This window comes from Carassius auratus, chromosome 12, assembly GCF_003368295.1.
Source record: "Carassius auratus strain Wakin chromosome 12, ASM336829v1, whole genome shotgun sequence".
NCBI classification, from domain to species: Eukaryota; Metazoa; Chordata; class Actinopteri; order Cypriniformes; family Cyprinidae; genus Carassius; species Carassius auratus.
In genome coordinates, this window is record NC_039254.1 from 2,039,954 (window position 1) to 2,063,410 (window position 23,457).

A 23,457-nucleotide genomic window follows, 5' to 3' on the forward strand; every position below is an offset into this window, starting at 1 on the left:
TTTTGAAGAGTAACAATCCCAGATAATTGAGCACTATTTACACATGTGATTCGATGAGGTCACTGTATGACACATCGGTCATGTGATTCAGCTTCTGTCGCCTCAGTCTTTGTTTCTGGCGCGGATGATTGAGGTTTCGTTCTTCTTGCGTCCCCCGTCCTGTCACTGTCCAGAATATGCTGCAGGATCTCTTTACTCTCGCTCGGCGGAAGATTACAGAAGAAATACTGCGGCGCCATCTCAAGAAACCTGAAACAGAAGAGAACGGGACTTAAGCATTAATTACTAAAAAATTATATTTCAAATAAATTGTTAACTTTTTAAACGTTGTGCAACAAAACATATGACAATGGTTGTCAGCATTAATAATGATTCTTGAGCAGCAATTCTGAAGGGTCATGTGACACTGACGACCGCAGGAGTGAGGCTGAAAATGCAGCTTTCCTTCTCAAGAATAAATAAAATTGAACAATATATTCAGATAGAAAATTGCTATTTTAAATTTTAATAATATTCCACATTTTTTTGTGTTATTTTATTTTTAATCAAATAAATGCAGCCTTTTTTTAAGCATAAGAGATGCCACACAAAATTTAAATATACACAAAATTTTCAAGAAACTTCGTCAAGAGCAAACGTTTTAATCAATTTAAAATTATGAATAATAAAAATGTAAACAAAAAATACAATTTACAAACATTTAATAATAAATAATAATGAATATAAGAAATGTAAAAATATATATATATATTTAAAAATATAAAATAAAACATGTATATATTAAATTAAATCAATACATTTAGCACACGCTTTTACTTACAGTGCATTCGGGATATCAATTTTTTAACCTATCATGTGTTTATATATATATATATATATATATATATATATATATATATATATATATATATAGATTTTTTTTTTTTTTTTTTTTTTTTTTTTTTTTTATATTATTATTATTAAATAGTCAATTGTCAATGCTGATTGTAAACATATCCCATTCAGGACACCATAGTTTTAAAATGTCTAATAATGTTCAGGATGTTCATATTGGCAGTGTTTATTTCTGTAAATGAATGAATGTAAGAAGAGCAGAGGTGAGCAGCAGCTGATGTGGATCTGAGAAGCTGTCCACTGTGTGACCAGAGATTACTGATGATGACACACACTTACGTCTGCGGAGAGATCTGTGTGACAGTGCGGATGCAGTTGTTGTCGGAGAGGCTGTACTCGTGGAACAGAACCCACTCTGGCAGACCCAGTTTATGAGCTTTTGCTCTGTAACCCGACAGACGGTGAACCTGAGCCACGTGTTTGTTCAGCAGCATGAAGTAATTCCCCGAACCGTCCACATCTCTGGCCATCTGAGGGACACAGGAGAGCTCCAGAACACAATCATGACTGACACTTCAAATCAAGCCCTGAGGAAAAACTGTTTGGACTAAGGTTTTGTACTAACTGCTATCAGTTTTTTTCTTTTTTTAGAAAACTATTTATTAAAATGGAAATGTAAATAATTAAACAAAAATAACATTATGAAAATGACAAACAATAATTATAAATAAAAACAAATGAAACTTAACAGAAATGGACACTGACAGTGGATAGTGGAATGAATGAATAAATAAAAATGAATTAATAAATAACCAAATAGTCTTAAATAAATATAAATACGGCTAAGAACTTTCTGATAGGTTATGAAACTTACACAAATATTATAAATAGACCTCAGGCAAACAAATAACAAAAAAAAAAAAATAATAATAATGCAAATACGGAAATATAACTCAAAAATATTTCTGAAGCTTTATTTGCACACTAAGTGGACCATAGGGAGATTAGTAAATTAAATAAAATAATAATAAAATTAAATAAATACAGCACCTGGAAAGTAAGCACCTGGATAAATTTTAATAGTTGAATAAAATAATAATAGTTAAAATACAGATCAAAATGGTTTATGAATGTTAAACCTTACTAACACTATAAGTGGACCTTAGAGAAATTAATAATAACTAGAATTAAAAGTTAGTGAACTAACTTTGATGTTGGCTTGGCCATCTTGGCCATGGAGCAAAAGAGCCAAAGTACTTGTGTGCCCAACATTGAGTTGCCCCGCTGCAAAATTAATACACATAATAATGCCATAAAAAAATACACCTGCAACAGTCTTTTTCCATGCTCCCTTGCTGTTTTCTTTTTTTAATAAAAAGCCTGGGCTATGATAACAGCTATGACAGGGTTGTCTAGCTGGATGTGAAATAAGTCATGCCTATTTTTCTCGTGTATGTATTTCACAGTCCTGCCACCGTTGCGTTGTGGGCAACGACACACAAGATTACTGAAACAATGCATTTTAAATCAAGGAGATCATAAGGGGTCCAAGCACAATGGTTTGTATAGATGATGCAGTTACACACTGTTTAAAATTGTTTAATTTGTACTGTATGTTCATTCTATTTATTTATTTGTGCCATTTACATAATGTTTACTTTTTTTAAGTTTGTTTTTGTTAATGTAAAATAGCACTGCATAGTCTTCACTGTAAGATAAAATACACAATCAAACCAAAATGTATTCAGACACCTTCAACATTTCTCACATAATCACAGTTTATTTGCTGTAGTTTAGAAACTGGTAATAATATATGACAATAACTCAGAACAAATTCATCTTGATAATTTCGGATAACTTTGATAAAAAGATATGTAATGGAATCAACCAAAACTTCAGACTGTCAGTATGACAATATTTACACAACTATCAATACTTTGTTGAACAGTTACCAAGCAAGAAATGCTTAATTTGGTTCAGTCTGTGGTGTGAAAAGGTTGCATTAACAATTAAAGAAAGAAACACTTACGCAAAACATGGGCAGGTCCTTAATTATTATTTTTTTAAATCAATTTCACTGGTAGCCTACTGTATGAAGAATTAGTGGGTATAATATTTCACAGATCACTATTTTGCCATACTCACTTACATAAATGAACTAGTGGCCTGCACCCACTAGTAAAACAATTCTATCTTATTTTTGGATTGACTTTGGATAAATTCTTGTACTACAAGGTAATTCAGTCAAGAGCAGTAAGTGATTTACTTTCATTTTCATACATTAAAGACTCTGACAGCAGAGCTAGTAAATTAGGCGCGGTCCCTTTAAGAGACAAACACATCCATTATGATGATACACATCCGATTTGTTTTTTGCAAATCTTTACTTTCACTTAAGACATAACCACATACTTATTCGAACACACTTTCCAACACGGGTATTTCGACATATTTTGTATGTATTTGTTGTCGGTACAAAAGCAAGAAGACTTTGAGACGCGTCTCTGCTTGCTCCCTGAACAACACCGCGCTGCTGAATTGAGCTCTTTTGCTTTTCGCTCTTTTTTCTGTTTATTTAAACTGCGATTTGAATTTGTTCGTTCAGGTCCAGGAGGAAGTGAACGTCCTGAACGACAGCTCTGTTCAGTGTTGCTGTCCCTGTCCGCGATACGCGCGGCTCTCTCTCGTGCACACGCGCCATCAGCGGCTAGTTTCCCGCAGCGCGGGGCTGAAGCCAACTTGATGTGTTGAATGCTCGGAGCACGTTATAAAACGTATTCTTAAAATACACATTTCTGTTTTAATAAATGGTCATATTAAATCATAGCATAACACATAAGTAGGTACAAAAATAATCAGTGATGCATGCGACCCTTTTGGTCTCAGTGTAGCTCCCTGCTTTACCATGTTATGCAACGCTGAGCAATTGCTGCGACGTTAAGCCTGACAGAGAAATCTCACAAGCACATATAAACACTCATTTTCATATGTGTAATATATTCTTCTAATTGTTTTGTGCCGTTTCGCTGCAGTGTTTTAATGTGAAAGCCTGTAAATGTGTACTTCAAGTGTTCAGATAAATACATCGCGAGCTCATCTGTGACGTTCAGCATGATGATTCAGTTAGAAACCAGCTAAGACCAGCGTGACAGTGGCCAAAACTACTTTAAAACCATATAATATATTATTCTAATTGTTTTGTGCCGTTTCGCTGCAGTGTTTTAATGCGAAAGGCTGTAAATTCTCTGTGGACTTCAAGTGTTCAGAGAAATACATCGCCAGCTCGCGAGCAGTTGGCTGCCGCGAATATATAATGTTATTACTTTAAACAGTTCAGAAACATCTGAATTTAGCTCTTGGTGTTTTCTAACGTGTGGATTGCGTGTAATCGCGTTTTTAAAAGGTCTTAAATAAGAATGAATTCGCTAGTTCTCGGCTCCGTGTAGACAGCCTGGGCTGAGCAGCAGTATTTTTAACCAGTTTAAAAGTGAAACGAAACCCGACTCCGCCCCTAAATGTCATTGCAACTGTAGGGGCGCAATTTTTTTATTTTTTTTTTACATTTAAAAATTAATAAAAAAAAAACTTTAAGTCTGATCACTCTGAAAAGATATAGCACACACCACCCCTCTATCCCGCAGGTGTCTGCCGAGTTTGGGGCTTGTGGCTTTAAAGCCCTAGGAGGAGTAGCGTTCAGAATTTTTTTCTCAGAAGAATAATAATAACTAGAATTAAAAGTTAGTGAACTAACTTTGATGTTGGCTTGGCCATCTTGGCCATGGGGCAAAAGAGCCACAGTACTTGTGTGCCCAACATTCTTGAGTTGCCCCGCTGCAAAAAAAAATAAAATAATAATACCATAAAAAATACACCTGCAACAGTCTTTTTCCATGGTCCCTTGCTGTTTTATTTTTTAATAAAAAGCCTAGGCTATGATAACAGCTACGACAGGGTTGTCTAGCTGAATGCGAAATAAGTCATGCAAAAACCATAATCTCCTAAATACCATTCAATTTAATGTTATTTTAATAGTACTGACAACATATTTTAAGTTATCACACTACTGAAAAATTAAAGAAGGGACAGTATATATAGTATACTTCGGTGAGTCAAGAGCTAAACAAAAAGTCCTGTTTCATTACAAAATACTAACTTTTATAAACGTTATGCTATCACCACAAAATTTTAATTAATATTTATTAAAAAATAAATATTTCATAAAACTGAAACTTAAATATATTATTTCTATAGGCTATACAAAACAGAAAAGAAAAAAGACTAAATAATAAGGCTGAATAAGCTGATCTATAGCATGTTAAATGGTGGTTGCCTGTCTATGAATGGTACACCCCTCTAAGCACACAGAAGTGGTTTGACCCAAGTCCTCAGCAGCCAATGACACTGACCTGTTCAAACTGATTTTTAAGGCATACTTCACGTGTATTTCACGTGTATTTAACGTGTATTTAAAACGTGAAATATAGCTGATTTTTCATGAGTAAACAACGCGTATTTAACGTGTATTTGACCCTCTTGGCCTTCCATACACATTAGAAGGGAGACGTGAAAAAAGGACATCGCGTACTTTATCACAGAATATTTGTTCGGCAGCACTTGTTTAGTTTAAAAGTAGACATGTCAAACTTTCTATAGATATATCTCTCATGTCTCTTCGTTGAGTATTCATGGAGTTACAGTTCATTTTAATGACGTGTTTGTAAATGAAGATCAGCGCAGACAAGGTTGAAGACAGCACACCTTGTTTGTTATCTTTATTTTATAAGTGCACAAAGTTTTGTTGTTATTGTGTTTGTATCCAAAAAAAAGTAGACCCTTTACAGATTCGATTGATGTATTGCTCTTATCTGTACGTTTAAAACTGAAAATGTAATTTAAGTAATTGTCAGGGTTATCAGCAGAAAATGACTCAAAACGCGTATATGCGTTAATCGACTCCAGAGTTAAAAGGCTGTCCTGACTTTTTTCCTTCCAGTATTCATAAGCTGTATCGCGCTGTCAAATTATATGTCATTTTGCACACATAAACATCTCAAAAACACCTGAATTCTGCTCTTGTTGTGTTCTAATGGGTGGATTAGTGCTGTGATATTATTTTTGGAATCTCTTAAAAAATGCTGATGAAGTGCTCATTTCTCTCTCGTCTTTCTCTCTGTTCTTTGGTCAGAGACATAATTTATTAATGAGATATCTGACCCGGTAATAATAACATATGTTGATTTGGCTTGTCAGTCTGAATGAAATGTGTAGCCTATTTATTTGTCTGATCTCTCCCCTAAACGCGGCTGTCATGTGACTTTTTTTTCCCCTTCGCGATGTCAAATATTGCATTTTGCACACATACACGGCTCAAAAACCCCTGGATTTTTCTCTTAGTGTGTTCTAATTGGTGGATTGTGTGCATTCGCAGGAATATTTATTTTAAGAAGCTCTTAAAAATATATATATAAATGACTTTACCATGTTGTGACGATGGATAACAATTGATGTGAGGTTCAGCCTGACAGATAAAATCTCACAATCACATATAAACACTCATTTTCATGTGTATAATATATTGTTCTAATTGTTTTGTGCCGTTTCGCTGCAGTGTTTTAATGTGACAGGCTGTAAATTCTCTTCAAGTGTTCAGAGAAATACATGGCGAGCTCGCGGGCAGTCGCGCTGCCGCGAATATATCATGTTATTACTTTAAACAGTTCAGAAACATCTGAATTTAGCTCTTGGTGTGTTCTAACGTGTGGATTGCGTGCAATCGCCGATATAATTTAATTATAAAAGGTCTTAAATAAGAATAAATTCGCTCGTTGTGAGCTCCGTGGAGACAGCATGAGCTGAGCAGCCGTGATTCTTCCTCGTCTGTCTGACTGCTCTCTGCCCAGACATCAAGTATTCATAAGCTGTATCACGTTGTCAAATTATATTTCATTTTGCACACATAAACAGTTCAAAAACACCTGAATTCTGCTCTTGTTGTGTTCTAATGGGTGGATTAGTGCAATTCGCTGTGATATTATTTTTGGAAGCGCTTAAAAATGCGGATGAAGCGCTCATTTCTCTCTCGTCTTTCTCGCTGTTCTTTGGCCAGAGACATAATTTATAAATGAGACCTGACCCGGTAATAATAACATATGTTGGTTTAGCTTGTCAGTTTATATAGCTAGCCTATTTATTTGTCCGATCTCGCCCCGAAACGCGGCTGTCATGTGGACTTCAAGTGTTCAGAGAAATACATCGCGGGCTCGCGGACATTTGGCTGCCGCGAATACATCATGTTATTACTTTAAACAGTTCAGAAACATCTGAATTTAGCTCTTGGTGTGTTCTAACGTGTGGATTGCGTGCAGTCGCCGTTTTAAAAGGTCTTAAATAAGAATGAATTCGCTCGTTGTGAGCTCCTGGAGACAGTGCCTGAGCTGAGCAGCAGTGATTCTTCTCTCGTCTTTCTAACTGCTCTCTGCCCAGAAATAAATTATTAATGAGCCCTGACCCCTGTAATAATCAGATATGTTGGTTTAGCTTGTCAGTTTGAGGGAAATTGTATTATTTACTTGGTATTTTTAACCGGTTTAAAAGTGAAACGAAACCTGACTCCTCCCTTTAATCTCGGTTATTGCAACTAGGGGCGCAATTTTTCTCAGATAATGTAAGTCTATGGGTAATGTAATTTGACATTTAAAAATTAATTAAAAAAAAACTTTAAGTCTGATCAGTCTGAAAAGATATAGCAACCAGCACCGCTCTATCCCACAGGTTTCTGCCAAGTTTGGGGCTTGTGGCTTTAAAGCCCTAGGAGGAGTAGCGTACAGAATTTCTGTCAGAAAAATAATAATAAGAAAAAAAAGAAGAAGTTTAAATAGCATAACAGTATGTTGGCTTGTTGCCAAGCCAACATAATAAAAATAAAAATAAGTTTAAATAGCATAACAGTATGTTGGCTTGTTGCCAAGCCAACATAATAAAAAAATAATATAATATATATATAGCTCAAAATGTAATAAAATAAACAATGAGTAAATAAAACAATATTTTTTTTTAACTGAGTAAATAAAACAATAAATAAAAAGAAACAATAAATAAAACAATAAATTAAAAAATATATACAATGAGTAAAAAAAACAAATATTTTTTTAACAATGAGTAAATAAAACAATAAATAAAATTTTTTAACTGAGTAAATAAAACAAATAAAAAATTAAACAATGAGTAAATAAAGAAATTGTAAAATAAATAAATAAACAATGAGTAAAAAACAACAACAACAACACTACAATTAAACATCAGTTAAAATACACTATGACATAAGAAAAAACGTACTGCATATGTCCATAAGAACGTATGTTTTCAGACCTGCATGAAGAAGCCCGCGAGCAGCGCTCTCTTGATGTTGAGTGCGTTGGTTTTGGTGCCGAAGGCTGCTTCTGAGATGGGCAGCTCGATGCGTTTCAGGACGTCTGTGAGTTGAGCTCTGATGGCGTCTGCAGTCTGCAGAGCATCACAGCACAGGAAGTACTGCTCACACCACTGCTCCTGACTGAGACCTGACACACACACACACACACACACACACAGACAGAGAGAGAGAGACGCTTAACACACTCTCGCTCTTCACCTGAGCACTCATGAGAGGAAGAGCGGCGCTCACATGGTTCCCTCTGGCTGCGTTTGAAGGTGTTGTAGATGTTGATGAGGGTGAAGTGGTCACCTTCTGGATGCTGGAGCTTCATATGACAGCGCATGACTTCTGTTACCATGCCGACGGGGGGATCCAGGAAGCAGCTTGGTGCTGATGGAAACAGGTGCATGAAGACGGATCGAGCACGAATGTGTTTTAAAAACACCATACCAGGTATAGTTAGAGATTAATTTAGGTACACTTTGTGCATTAAAAAAATACTTTTTTTTTTTACTTTCCTGAAAGAACATGAAGATGATGCCACAAAGCATGATGATTTGTAACTTTAAATATATTTATTCTGAACAATATATTTAAACAAGTTCTAGAAACTATTTATTCATTTCAAATTTTTCAATTCTATTAATTTTTTTTTTCCTAATAAATAAATACCTGAATTAATAACTCAAAAAAATTATATATATATATATACATACATACACACACACACACACACGTATTAATATTTACAATTAATGCAATGCAAAAAATTGTATTTAATTTAGTTTAATATTATTAATACATACATTTATATGGTTAAATTTTATTGATAATAAATATGCATAGCATGCATAATAAGTTATTATTTTAAAATGTAATCTAATAATATAAATAATATATCATTTATTTCTTTAATTTAATGTCTCTTTATAACCCATCCAAGACATTGAAAATTAAATGTTCATTTTATTGTCTTTAATTAATAATAAATATGGATAATATTCATGATATAGTAATAATAATAATAATAAATATCTATAAATGAAAATATATATAACACATGGCTGACTGGCTATTAGTCATTGGAAATCAGTTGGCCACATTGTACAGTGTGTTCAAGCTTTACCTGTTAGCATTGCGGCGATGGTTAGCATCTCGCTAGCGCAGTCAAACTCGCAGGACGCTAACAGAGCCTTCGCCATCTGTGGATCCAGAGGAAGCTCTGACATGATGATGCCCATCTCAGACAGGTTTCCATCGTTGTCCAAAGCAGCAAGATAATCGAGCTCCTCCAACGCCTGCATGAGGCCCTCGGGATCTGGAAGTGCAAATCAAAACAAAAATCATGCAAATGTGTCCTTCCACAACTTATTAAATGTGTTAACTAATGAAACAAGTCTGGGCAGTTGTCTCTGCTATTTCTAAAAGACACTGACTGAGCCCCTTCTCTTCCTGTGTATTGTGTGTGTTTGGTCACTAATGAATTTCTCTCTTTCTCCTCTGAGCTTCCCAAAGTCCAGAAACAAAGAGTGTAAACCCAGCAGACAGAAGAGCTCTCAGTTCAGCAAATGCACACATGACCGAACGCCAGTCAGAAACCCATCCACACAGCTTCAAAATAGCAACAATTATAGTCTACAGTGAGACTTTACAGACTAAACCTGCCGCGTTCATGAAAAACTCTACCTCTTTTAGGTAAGCTATCAATGGTGTTTATTATGGAAGCTTGGATAAAAAAATAAAACTGAATGAAATTTGTTTAAAAGATCACCCCAGCCCCCCCCCTTTGCAATTCATATCTGGAAGATATAAGCTCAGAATTGCAAGTTTTTGTCAGATATAAACTCAATTTCCAAATTTTGCAGGTATAAACTCAATTGCGAGATTTCGTCAGATATAGTCAGAATTGCTAGATTTCGTCAGATATAAACTTAATTGTGACAAACTCAATTGCGAGATTTCGTCAGATATAAACTCAATTGCGAGATTTCGTCAGATATAAACTCAATTGTGAGATAAACTCAATTGCGAGATTTCGTCAGATATAAACTCAATTGCGAGATTTTGTCAGATATAAACTCAATTGTGAGATAAACTCAATTGCGAGATTTCGTCAGATATAAACTCAATTGCGAGATTTTGTCAGATATAAACTCAATTGTGAGATAAACTCAATTGCGAGATTTCGTCAGATATAAACTCAATTGCGAGATAAACTCAATTGCGAGATTTCGTCAGATATAAACTCAATTGTGAGATTTCGTCAGATATAAACTCAATTGTGAGATTTCGTCAGATATAAACTCAATTGTGACAAACTCAGTTGCGAGATTTCGTCAGATATAAACTCAATTGCGAGATTTTGTCAGATATAAACTCAATTGTGAGATAAACTCAATTGCGAGATTTCGTCAGATATAAACTCAATTGTGAGATTTCGTCAGATATAAACTCAATTGTGAGATTTCGTCAGATATAAACTCAATTGTGAGATTTCGTCAGATATAAACTCAATTGTGACAAACTCAGTTGCGAGATTTCGTCAGATATAAACTCAATTGCGAGATTTCGTCAGATATAAACTCAATTGCGAGATTTCGTCAGATATAAACTCAATTGCGAGATAAACTCAATTGCGAGATTTCGTCAGATATAAACTCAATTGCGAGATTTTGTCAGATATAAACTCAATTGCGAGATAAACTCAATTGCGAGATTTCTTCAGATATAAACTCACTTGTGAGATTTTGTCAGATATAAACTCAATTGCGAGATTTCGTCAGATATAAACTCAATTGTGAGATTTCGTCAGATATAAACTCAATTGTGAGATAAACTCAATTGCGAGATTTCGTCAGATATAAACTCAATTGCGAGATAAACTCAATTTCGAGATTTCGTCAGATATAAACTCAATTGTGAGATAAACTCAATTGCGAGATTTCGTCAGATATAAACTCAATTGCGAGATTTTGTCAGATATAAACTCATAATTGTGAGAGTTCGTCAAATATAAACTCAAAACTGAGATTTTGTCAGATATAAACTCATAATTGCAAGAAAAAGTCAGATTTCTGTGTTTTTTACTCACAAAAAAAAAACTTTTTTGAGGAAAAAAAGTCAGAAATGTGAATTTTTATAACGGAAATGGGCTTCCACAGTTTACTGACATTCTACTCATTGGTAAAGCTGAATGTAGACTACTGTCATATGCCACTGTGACATCCTGGTCTGAATGAAATGAAATCTGACCCACCAGGTCTGCTGATGAAGTCACAGTGTCTGATCCCGGCCGTCTCCATCCTCTTCAGATAGAGCACTGTTGACGTGATGTTGGACTCCAGAATGCGAGGAGGGATCTCAGCGGGCAGCTGAACGTCCTCAGGATACAAACAGAAGCACTTCCCTTCAAACAAACACATTCAGCAGTGATTCACTACTGAAAATGACTCTCTACTGAGCAGCCAAACAAATGCTGTGAAATTACATGCAACTGATTTAAAGCTTAAGTGCTTTTTATTCCTCTTCAAAATTCATCACGCTTAACGGAGAGCTAATTTTAATCACTTCTTATGTTTTTTGAAATTCATTTTCCTACAATCTGATTATAATCATAAAACAATGTAATAATAATAATAATAATAAATATATAAAATAATCATTTATTAAATAATAAACATAATATCAAATAATACCAATACATTATAAAATAATGTATTAAATTATATTAAATATAATATTAAATAAATTAATAGGACATTAAATGACTGACTGGAATAAAGACAAGATATACACTTCTTTTATTCATTCATTTTGTATATCCACTTATGTATAAATTATGTTTATTTAAAATGCAGTAATGACATCACCACAATATTTACAGAATTGCAATGTTTTACATTTATTTGCAAAACTGTGATTTCCATTAAACTGTACACACCTGTTGATCCGGTCAGTCGTTTACGGATTTCTGCTTGACATTTACTGATGGGTCGGATGACCTCTGAACTGGCTCTCACTCGTGGGTTATACACCTACACACAATACCACAGATTATATGAATTTACAATCACAAGACTGCTCAAACACATTTGCAAAACAGTGAAATTTTGATTCGAAAAGCTACAAAAGCAACAACAAACGTAGTTTTCAGCACACTCACTAATCTCTTCTCTACTCCAGTATCGATGACAAAAGTAATGGTGTCCACCGGCCAGAACAGGTCCTCTGATTGGCTACAGGAAACGAAGACCCGCCTACTCATCTGTGGGCTTTCTGTGATTGGTGGACACATTACAGAGTATCCAGGACACAGAGGAACTGCTCTCAGTTTTCCCAGAGATGCACTCATCCTGGATGCTTCTGTAGAGAGAATATTACAGGCACAGAGCACCTCCTGAAACACACACACACACACACACACACACACAGGCTTTTGATTCGCCACTGGAGAGAACAGTTGTTTAGTGCACTTCTCGTTGACTTTTTATTTAGCAATTGTCAATTTACTCATCATTATAAACAAAGTGCAGAAAAGATTCCAGAGATTCAGCTTCTTCAAAAGAATGGTTTTGTTTTTCATGCTACATAGGGTCTTGATTTTCTAAACTGTACAAAGCAACAAACAAATTCATAAACAGCTCTAAAAATAGGACTGCTTTTATTTCCCCACAAAATTATCAGAATATCAAGACCAATAATCAACAGTAATTTTGTTATGATATAGCAGCTTCACCATCTCATGAGTTTTTTTTTAATTTAAAGACTATTTACTGTACATTAATTTTTGCACAAATACATGTACATGAACAGCATTAAACAGTCTGTGCAAATAAATAAATGTGATGTCAGATGCAGCTTCTGTTCTACCATCTGTTGATGTTGAAAAAAGTGATTGGTAACTGTCTGTAATATTGTGATTGATTAAACCAGTTAAATCTATGTATGTGGCATTAATGTGATTTTACAGGGCAGAGTGAAAGAGCTGAGTGGACGTATTCATTCAGACACTGCTGATCGTGCTGAGCACAACAAAGTCATTGTCATCACGGAGAACACTGTGTTAGTGCTGTCCACTACAGCAAGCATCACTACTGCTACTGCTAAAGGTTACGATTACCTGAACAACATCCAACCCCAATTTCTGTGTGCAACTAGTTCCCTTGCTGGTGTGCTGTTAGGCTACTTGAAGATGGGATGGGATATTTACACACAGAATATCACAAAAACATCGGAGAACAGTAAATACAGTAAAAAAAAAAAAAATGTATAATGTACAAAATATTGCCATTGCTCTCACTGGAATTAATTACATTTTACAATACGTTCAAATAGAAAACAGCTGATTTAAACTGCAAAATTATTTCACCATATTACTGTTCTTAATTGTATTTTTGCTCAAATGCAGCAGTGGCTAAGACTTTTCTCAAACACAAAAACTTTTAAACATTAGTGTTCAAAATCCAATTAACACAAGTGCTCTTATCTATTAGATCAGTGAGCTGGATGCATTCATTCACGCAGCCATTAATTCGCTCACTCACTCATTCATTCATTCACTCACACATACATTCATTCACTCACTCACGCATTCATACACTCACTAACTCATTAATTCACTCACTCACTCACTCACTCACTCACTCACGCACTCACTCACTATCTCATCACATTCACTCACTCACTCACACACTCTCTCAATCACTCACGAATTCACTCATTCACTCACTCTTGCATTCACTCACTCACACATTCACTCACTCACACATTCACTCATTCACTCATGAATTCACTCATTCACTCACTCACGCATTCACTAACTCACACATTCACTCATTCACTCACTCACGCATTCACTCACTCACTCACTCACTCACACATTCACTCATTCACTCATTCACTCACGAATTCACTCATTCACGCATTCACTCACTCACACATTCACTCATTCACTCACGAATTCACTCATTCACGCATTCACTCACTCACACATTCACGCATTCACTCACTCACTCACACATTCACTCATTCACTCACGAATTCACTCATTCATTCAGTCACTCACACATTCATTCACTCACTCACGCACTCATTCATTCACTCACTCATTCATTCACTTATTCAGTAATATACTCATGCGTTAATTCATTAATTCACTCAATCACACATTTATGCATTCATTCATTCATTCACTCATTCATTCATTCATTCATTCACTCACTCATTCATTCATTCATTCATTCATTCACTCACTCACTCATTCATTGACATTCATTAATATACTCATGCATTAATTCATTCATTCACTCAATCAAATATTCACACATTCAGTCATTCATTCACTCACGAATTCATTCATTTATCAAATATTCACTTTTAGTGTTAATATTCAACTCTCCAGCTCTTGGATCATTCCAGGTTAATGCTCGTTAATTGTCCAGATAAATTAATAATAATAATAATGCTTTAATTTTTGCTACAATAAATTGTAAAGCATAAAAGTTCACGAGCTGTTCTAATCCCCTCACACACTTCATCTCACCTGCTCTGAAGCTAGAAACACAGCTACGTCTCCAGGCTCTCTGGACCGATGGACCTCCAGCGTGAGTCTCAGAGCCGAATGGAAGCTTTCAGCGCTGCTGCTGTTGCTGTGGATCACTTCACCAGCGCACGGGGCGTCCAGGTGCAGGTGTGGGACGTTCCCGTAGTGTTTGAGGAGTGTGTCTGAAGCAGGCGGAGCGGACAGGACCACCACCCTGAGCTCAGGCCGATGGAGAAGCACCTCTCTCAGCAGACCCAGCAGAACATCGGTGCTCACCGTCCTCTCATGGGCCTGGTCTATCACCAACACCCCATAATGCTCCAGCAGGGGGTCTGACATCAACTCCCCCAGCAGGACATCATCAGTGCAGTACCTGCAACCAGAACGCCATTTTGGTTTTGACATTTAGGCTACAGATAAATATGCTAAATATATAGACGTAGAAAGATGCATAATTGTACAAAGTTCTATCTATATTATTAGTGACCTATTCAACAAAACCTCATGAAAAAAGCACAAAAAAAAGCAGAAGCACTAAAATAAAAACATAAATAAAAATGATTTATTTTGTTTTTTTAATTAATACGTTTTTAGACATTTGATTGGACATATTTCTAATATAAAATAAGACATTTGATAAAACACTTCTTTTAGTGAAATAAAATTCCTTTTATTTTTTTATGTTTTAGACATTTGATTAGACATATTTCTGTAATAAAACAAAACAAGATTTATTTGACTGGACATTAATTTATTATGTAAAAAATAATTTTATTAATTTTATTATGTTTTTTATTGATATGCTTTAAACACATTTTTATAATAAAGAAAGACATTTAATTAGATGCATTTATAAAACAAATATTTTTTTTATCTTGTTTTATTAATTTACTTTTAGTCATTTGACTAGACATATTTCTATAATAAAAGACATTTAATTAGACATTTCTTTATAAAATAAAATACATGTTTGATTAGACTTTTTGTATTATAAAATGGAATAAGATTTATATATATATATATATATATATATATATATATATATATATATATATATATATATATATTCCTTTATGTTTTTATTAATGCTTTAGACTATATTTCTTTTGTTTTGTATTGATATGCTTTAGTCATATTTGACTATACATATTTATATGATAAAATAAGACATTTGATTAAACTTTTATAAAATATATATTTGTTCTTTTATATATATAAAAAAAATCTGATGTATTTGAAATTTTAATATTATAGTTTTTATTGTTTTAAATATTATTATTATATTTCTTTTAAATTATTATTACGTTTTAAAGTCTGGTAAAATCCCAAAAAAATTTAAATAATGCCTCCCTGACCTCCACTGAGTCATAATAAAGCAAAAAGGCCTCAAGTATTTCAAACATTTCAGAAGATGGCACATTCTGCTCATACTTCAGCTGCAAAAGCACAAAACTAAAATATCACCAACTTGAAAACTTTGGTGATGGTGACACTTTTGAGACCTGAGAATAGTATCGTTGGAGCAGCACGTCTCCAGCGGGATGCTGTATCCGATCTCGTGCCCGATGTTTACGTCCATCTCGTCTGCAACACGGAGGGCCAAATCAACAGCCTGTCGTCTCTGGATCTGACTGCACACCACCACACCGTGCTGATACTGAGCAGACAGACAGAACTCTGCACACCACTGAGGGATCTGAAGACATGGACACAAGCTATCAGCATCTGCATGCAGTCGATTACATTACAGAAGCATTCAGAAAAAATTATAATATATTGAGATGATTTCAGTATCCTGTGGACGGCTTTCACAATCAGACCTGTCCTTGACTTGTTTTACAGCTGCAGGTTTAGACCTTCAGCCTGAGCAGATCAGGTGAACTGAACAGGATTCCTATTTCCACTTTACACATAATGCACAAATCATCATGTGTGCAATATGCACAATTTGCCTTGATGCCAAATTGACACTGATTGGTAACCTTTCAGATGATAAAACATTAAAAAAAAAAAAAAAAAAAAAAATATATATATATATATATATATATATATATATATATATATATATATATATATATATATATATATATATATATATATATATATATATATATATAAAAATCACCACTTTTTGTTATTTTTTATTCTTATTTTCCTTTTTTTTATAAAAATCTTTTGATTACATGTTTAACAATACAATCAACTTAATATCATAAGGAAATGTTTATTTCATTATTAATTATGTCTAGTCAAATATGTGTTAGTCAAATATATGTAGAACACACACACACATATATATATATATATACTGTATATATATATATATATATATATATATATATATATATATATATATATATATATATATATATATATATATATATGGCAAGGTGTCTAATCAAATGTTTATTTTATTCATGTCTAGTCACGTAGGTAAAAAAAATGAAAGCGTAAAAGAAATTATTAAAATTTATTATATATTATTTTAAAATGAAAACGTCTGATCTAATGTCTTGTTATAATAAAATGTATTTCAATGTCTTATTTTAAAAACAGATCCATCAAAAATATATAATTGTATCTAAATGTATCTAATCTAAAAGTACAGATTTGTTTTGTTTTGTTATCAGTATTACAGTTTTCCAGTATCCTGATATTGGAAGTATTAAGTATTATTAAGATATTTATATATATATAGAAGAAAAATATTTTGATTTGTTCTGTTGGCAGATTTTTTGTCACTTGTTTACCCTACATTTGGAATGATTATGACTTTTAAATGTTTTTGAAAGAAGTCTCGAGTCTGCATTTATCTGATAAAAATACAGTAAAAAATTGTACTGAAATATTATTACAAACTTTTCTACATTAATATTTTGTACAATGTCATGCAACTCCATGATCCTTAAGAAATCATTCTAATATAATGATTTGTTAGTCTAAAATACTCAACTGTTATTGGTGCTCTATTATTAACATTATAGGTTCTTATTTTTATCAATATTAATATTGGTTGATATTGCAACACATAAAAAAAAAGAAACATTTTTTTTCTATTATTTAAAACTTTTAGTAGTGTAAAACTAAATAAATGCATTATTTCTTATTTTCTAAAAGCATTTTCTTTTCTTTTACAATCGCTGAACTCAAATGATATTAAAATGAAAGCCGAGGCAAGAAGTCCGTCACGACTGACCGAACCATCAGCTGAAGGCACACTATTTGTTCACAGGATTGAATACAATGCTTGCAGCTGACTCACAGCAAACAGTCTTTCATGACACAGAACTGATGACCTCTCTTTAAATGTCTAGTTAAGTATATTTGCACAGATTATAGACTTTATGATCAGGACACATGACTTTAACTCTGCAGGTCTGAAATACATCTCATATACAGGCACGAACTGTTTCTTGTTTATCTATTATGATGTTCAATTTCTGGAATCTCAATTGAATTAGATGTTGAACTGAAATGCATTGGAGGAAGCTTTGCAACAAGACATGGATAATAATTGCATCATTAATATGGGTTCATTATGCCTAATTATTCCACAGGCCTCTTTCTCAACTGATGAGGCATAACACACAATTAGCCAGATTTTAATTGGCACAAAGTGGCAATAATTAAACAGGTAATAATTAAACAATAATGCATGTGACAGGTCTCAGTTATGTTCAGTAGCTTATAGTAATGAGGAGCTTATCAATTAAAGTTGAAGCTCTCAAACTGAAGTTAGTGTTCATCATGTGTTTCTCCATGCTATATTTAGTGCTTCTCAAGCATTATTACAACAGATGCTATATTTACACACTTTTTTAAGTTTCTCCTGAAATCTGAGGTGTCTCCTATTTTTGTATTTCAACAATTATTCCAGATAAAAAGGAACTGCCTAAAAAAATATATTGAAGTTCAGACATCTGTCTGGCATCTTACCAACAGCAAAAGTGGTAGAGACTTGATGAGGGAGCATGCATACATCTCAAAAACTCACCTGTGTGCTTTTGCCAGTCTTTGTTGTGCCCGAGACTATAATAATCTGATTCTTTTCCAGCAAAGTCATGAATTCGTGTCTGTGTTTCCAAACAGGCAGAGTTCTCCTCTCCTGCAGGAGTCTGTAGTATCTGGAGGAATGTGGCAGTCCATCAAACTGATTGAGCTCCAGGTCATCTCCAAACTCAAACAGATCATCAGATTCCTCTCTCTGGAGCTCTCCTTCTGAGATCTCGCTGTGTGCGGTCATAATAAGCAGCTGCGCGCGCATGAGATTATTGTAATAAATTCACAAACTCACAAACGCTTTACTCCTCTGTGCTCGTGCATGTGTCAAAACACCCTGAAAACCTCCGTGAAGTTGTTGGATGTGCGTGTGCTGGAAACCCCACGATAATGGGAACAGCTGCTCTCTGGGACTGCGCTCTCGTGTGCGCGCTCGGGACAGGGAGCGCGGTCGTGAACGCGGACGCACGACGTCCCGTTTAATCCATAGCCACAATAAATACTTTATTATGTGTATGGGTTAATCCAGTTAAATTAATTCCTCGGGCTGCACATGATCACAAAAAGAGAGATACAATTCCAACATCATCATATTTTAATGTGATAGCATGCCCAGCAAAAACAGTTGAATACTGTATGTGTTTAACTGATTATTTTATCTGGGTAATAATATTTAAATTGTATTATGTATATCTATGATAGCAACAATATAGATTTATCCTAGATATATAATAATCCTAATCATTCAAACTTTCAGAACCAGGTCAGAACCTCTTAAAATCAGATCAAACAGAGAGACTTTTTCCTAAGATGTTACATTTCGAGATGCTTGTCCTGAAAAAGATCTTAGTTCAGAGGCTTCATTTGTTCATTATTTACTGCTTTTTTCTTTCAAATTATTTACAAGAAAAGAGTTTTTATTTCCTCAAGTCTGAAATTTCAACTATTTTTTCATCAAATCCTTCCAAAGACTAAATGATCTGCTTTGCTACACATTCATTGTGTTTTATGTCATCAACTATATTTCATGTCTGTTTTTATGTCTCCAATTTAATTTTAGGTGAAATGTGAGACAAAATTAATACTTAAATGACATCTGAGTTATGAAAGAGCAATGCAAATTTCCTCTTGGCTTATTCTTTAAACATAAAGCACTTTTTTTTGGCTTCACCAATCTGACTGGACTTTGTCTCTGTTTTAGGCTGGAACTAGTGCTGTGCAAATGTAGATGCCTTTCATCTGGATACAACTCATGAATCAGCTCTTTGATTCAATTTCTTCTTTCTTTCAGAAAACATCAGTCTGTTTGTGGATGAGAAGTGAGAGAAATGAGACAAACCACACCTCGGTTTCATATTCCTTTATGCCGACCGTTATTTGTGTGCTGCAGACATCAACGTACAGTATCTTATTTCACATTTTCTTGATTAATCAAAGAATTATCATAAAAAAGCAGTTTACACCCGTGATACTGAAGAAAAAACGTAAAGAGCATTACATGAGCAGATTTACTGAGTGCAGATACAACGTGAATCAAAGTGAATAATAACTGTGATTAAAAGAAGCAAGGCAGTTAACCTAGAGACACGTGATCATCGTATCATCAAGTCAGCGTCTGGATCTGAACAGTCTCTGTGCGTACTGTAATGCACTGTGTGGTTTAACACTGTAAAAAGGCAACGAGACACTCGCGATGTTTGCTAATATAGTAAATGAAGATGAATTTACAATGTAAACACTGAGATATAATGGCACTCATAAGGTTTCAGAATAAAGGCCTAAGAGACCCACGTTTGAGATCATAAATGGCTCAGTGGCAAGAAATTATAAAGTGAGAAGACTTGAATAAAAACAAGGTACATTAGTGCCAAACATCAACCTGCAAATGGAGAGTCAAATATGCAAAGTGTGTATATTTTGCATTATTTATTATTAAAATACATTACCATTCAAAACTTTTTTTGAGAGAGAGAAATTAATACTTTTATTCAGCAAGGATGCATTAAATTGACTCAAAGTGACATTATGTTACCAAAGATTTCTATTCCAAAAAAATTCTGTTAATTTGAAAAAATGATTTCTGAAGGATCATGAGACACTTCAGACTAAACAAAAATTTTATTTTTCATTTGTAATAGTATTTTAGAATATTGATCAAATAAATGCAGCCTTGGTGCACAAAAATAAAAAATAAAAAATCTTCAAACTTTTGAATGGTAGCATGTATAATTTTGATTGGTAAAAGATGCTTTCATGTCTGTTTACAATCTTTTGTGCATCAGACTATCATTCTTGCAATTCAATTTAGTCATATTATGACAATTAATTATATGTAGTTCCTCAAAGTGGCAAGTTGCAGAACATATTTACTCACCAAAGCTACTTTGAGTAACACTTAAAGCCTTTAAGTATAATGCACTATAATACAGATATACAGAATGTTCCCCGTTATCCATAAATAACTGTAACCAAAGGTTAAATTTATTATAATATTTGAAGGTTTGTTTGTCATGTGTTTGTTTTAATGCATGATACTTTCTAAAGGTGTAACAATGAATAGATAAGTATTATAATTGTATAAATATTGTAAATTGTGGTTGCAATTATTCATGAGATCATACAGTGCATTATAAGTTGCATAATTAATGCATTAAAAATAATTTTATAATGCATTATATATAAAGGCTTTAAGTTTTACCACAATTTGTGTTCATTTTAACCCCTTTGACAGTAAATCATGACCATAATCACTGCAAAAACTGTTTTGTGCACATCAGATAATTTTAGTGCACTGTGTTCATTTACTCTGACAAATCGCCCACGAACCTTTGCCAGTGATTCAAAACCACTGACCACAGCGTGTTTGAGGGAGACCAGAGGGATTATGGGACTATTTAGAGAAGGATTCATGTGTCTGTTTTCATTAACCACAATCCACTTTTAATGCGCCATGTGGCAACATTATTTGGGTCAATAAGAAAGAAAATCCATGTAATCTGTTTAATCATTTCCCAACGGTAACTATTTCAAAGGACTTCTATGAGAATATGGCTGCATGAGCATGAAATCAGGGCCTGGTTTTGGTTTTCTGGCTCTCAGATCTGTCCAGGTCTTCTCAAGGACTGAAGAAGTCTATCTGTCTATCTGAACATCCGACAGGTCACAGGAACACAACATCTGTGTCTGTCGATCATCCTTACGAGCTTTGAAATCAACAAAAGCTGGATTCGGAGCATATTGTTTGTTGCAAATGTTTTCAGACTCAAAAAACAACAACAACAACAACAACAAAAAAATAACGGAGAGAGAAACAAGACTTGTTTAGTTGAATGCAATGAATTCAGAACATTATTCAGCTGCACAGTATTGTAAACCTGTGCAAGTCCAGGTCATATTTCACCCCAAAATCAAAAAGTAGTACGACAGTCTGTTTTGAAGACCGATTAAACACAGTTTCTAATTCCTCATTACTGCAATACAGTAATGAAAATAATCCTGACCAGATGATTTTTAAAGAATTACTTAATGAACTTGTTTGTTTGCAAAAATAAATTCAGAGACTGAAAAAGTAACGAATGCTTAATTTTAACATTAAGATTTCTATGACAAAAATTAAGCACGTTTTCCACTCGAATTACCATAAATGCAGCATAAAAATAAGTAATAAAATACAAATATATAATTTAAATTGTAATATTTTTAATAGTATTTGCTTTTATTTGTGCTATATAAATAAAATTGGATTTTTATTTCATTTTCATTACTTTTTAAAATATTTTTGTTACCATTCAAAAAAATGCTTTAGTAATTAGCATCATCATGGAAAGCCTAATATTTAAAATAAAAAAGCAAAATATTCAGATTTATTCAAATAATAAAAAAATCAGGGGAAAACAAGGTTAATTGACTTAGAATGAAAAACAAGATACCTTAAAAAATTATTTTACTTTATGCAAAATTGTATTTAATATTTTGTTCCTTTTAATCTGGGATAAAATGTGACCTGGACATGTTATCGTGAGATTATTTTTATATAGATTTCTTCAACATCCCTTAAGTTCTGCATCTGTAATTCAGGTTTAATAATGTACAGGTATGTCTGAAATATATAATAAAAATGGCCATTAAATTGAATGAAATTGTTTAAAAAAGCCCTTTTTATATACCAAAAAACATCACAGACACAGAACCATCAACTCCCAATTCACGTTTCCATTTACATCCACGTGACGTGGTTCATGTTCACAGATAACACGTCTCGTCTTCATCTGCTGGTACACAGTCGAGAAAAAGTCAAAACAACAACAATAGCAACAACGACAAAAGGACAGTCAGGTAAACGTCTGAGAAAGTGTCAACCACAGTGCACTGTGCTCAAATAAATACGCTCGTAACCGACATAAATAACACGTGACATGTACCTGAGCTTGGACTCATAGCACCGTTTAGAGGGAGAGCACCGCTGGGGTCAAAGGTCACCCCTCGCATCATCACGTGTCCCGCAGAGGTTCATAGTGCAAAAAGCGAGCGTCTCCAGGGACGAGATCCCTTCTGTCCGGCTTTCAGCTGCTGAACTTCACTCCGGCGGTGAAGTGAGGCTTCGGCAGGGTGGGCGGCTGTTTAGGAGGAGGCCTGCAAGTCCGGTAATAAAGGTAATCAAAAAAGCATA

At 34.0% G+C, this 23,457-nt stretch overlaps 2 protein-coding genes across 2 annotated transcripts in view; both read right to left on the reverse strand.

Moving 5' to 3' along the window:
• Nucleotides 1-26: 26 nt before the first annotated feature.
• On the reverse strand, nt 27-19,299 carry LOC113111453 (putative pre-mRNA-splicing factor ATP-dependent RNA helicase DHX32). The gene is made up of 11 exons (XM_026276206.1): nt 18,784-19,299; nt 16,292-16,485; nt 14,790-15,162; nt 12,411-12,644; nt 12,189-12,282; nt 11,505-11,654; nt 9,375-9,566; nt 8,498-8,638; nt 8,203-8,393; nt 1,174-1,364; nt 27-249 (listed from the first exon to the last, which is right to left on the reverse strand). Exons 1-11 carry the CDS (start codon nt 19,051-19,053, stop codon nt 60-62), a joined length of 2,220 nt encoding a protein of 739 aa, XP_026131991.1. The 5' UTR covers nt 19,054-19,299; the 3' UTR covers nt 27-59.
• Nucleotides 19,300-20,134: 835 nt separating this feature from the next.
• The window catches only part of LOC113112144 (disintegrin and metalloproteinase domain-containing protein 12-like), a 67,222-nt gene continuing 63,899 nt past the window's right edge, over nt 20,135-23,457 (reverse strand). The window contains exon 23 of the mRNA XM_026277597.1: nt 20,135-23,420. Coding sequence (XP_026133382.1) covers nt 23,351-23,420 — 70 coding nt within the window. The 3' untranslated portion in view covers nt 20,135-23,350. The remainder of the gene's footprint in view (nt 23,421-23,457) is intronic.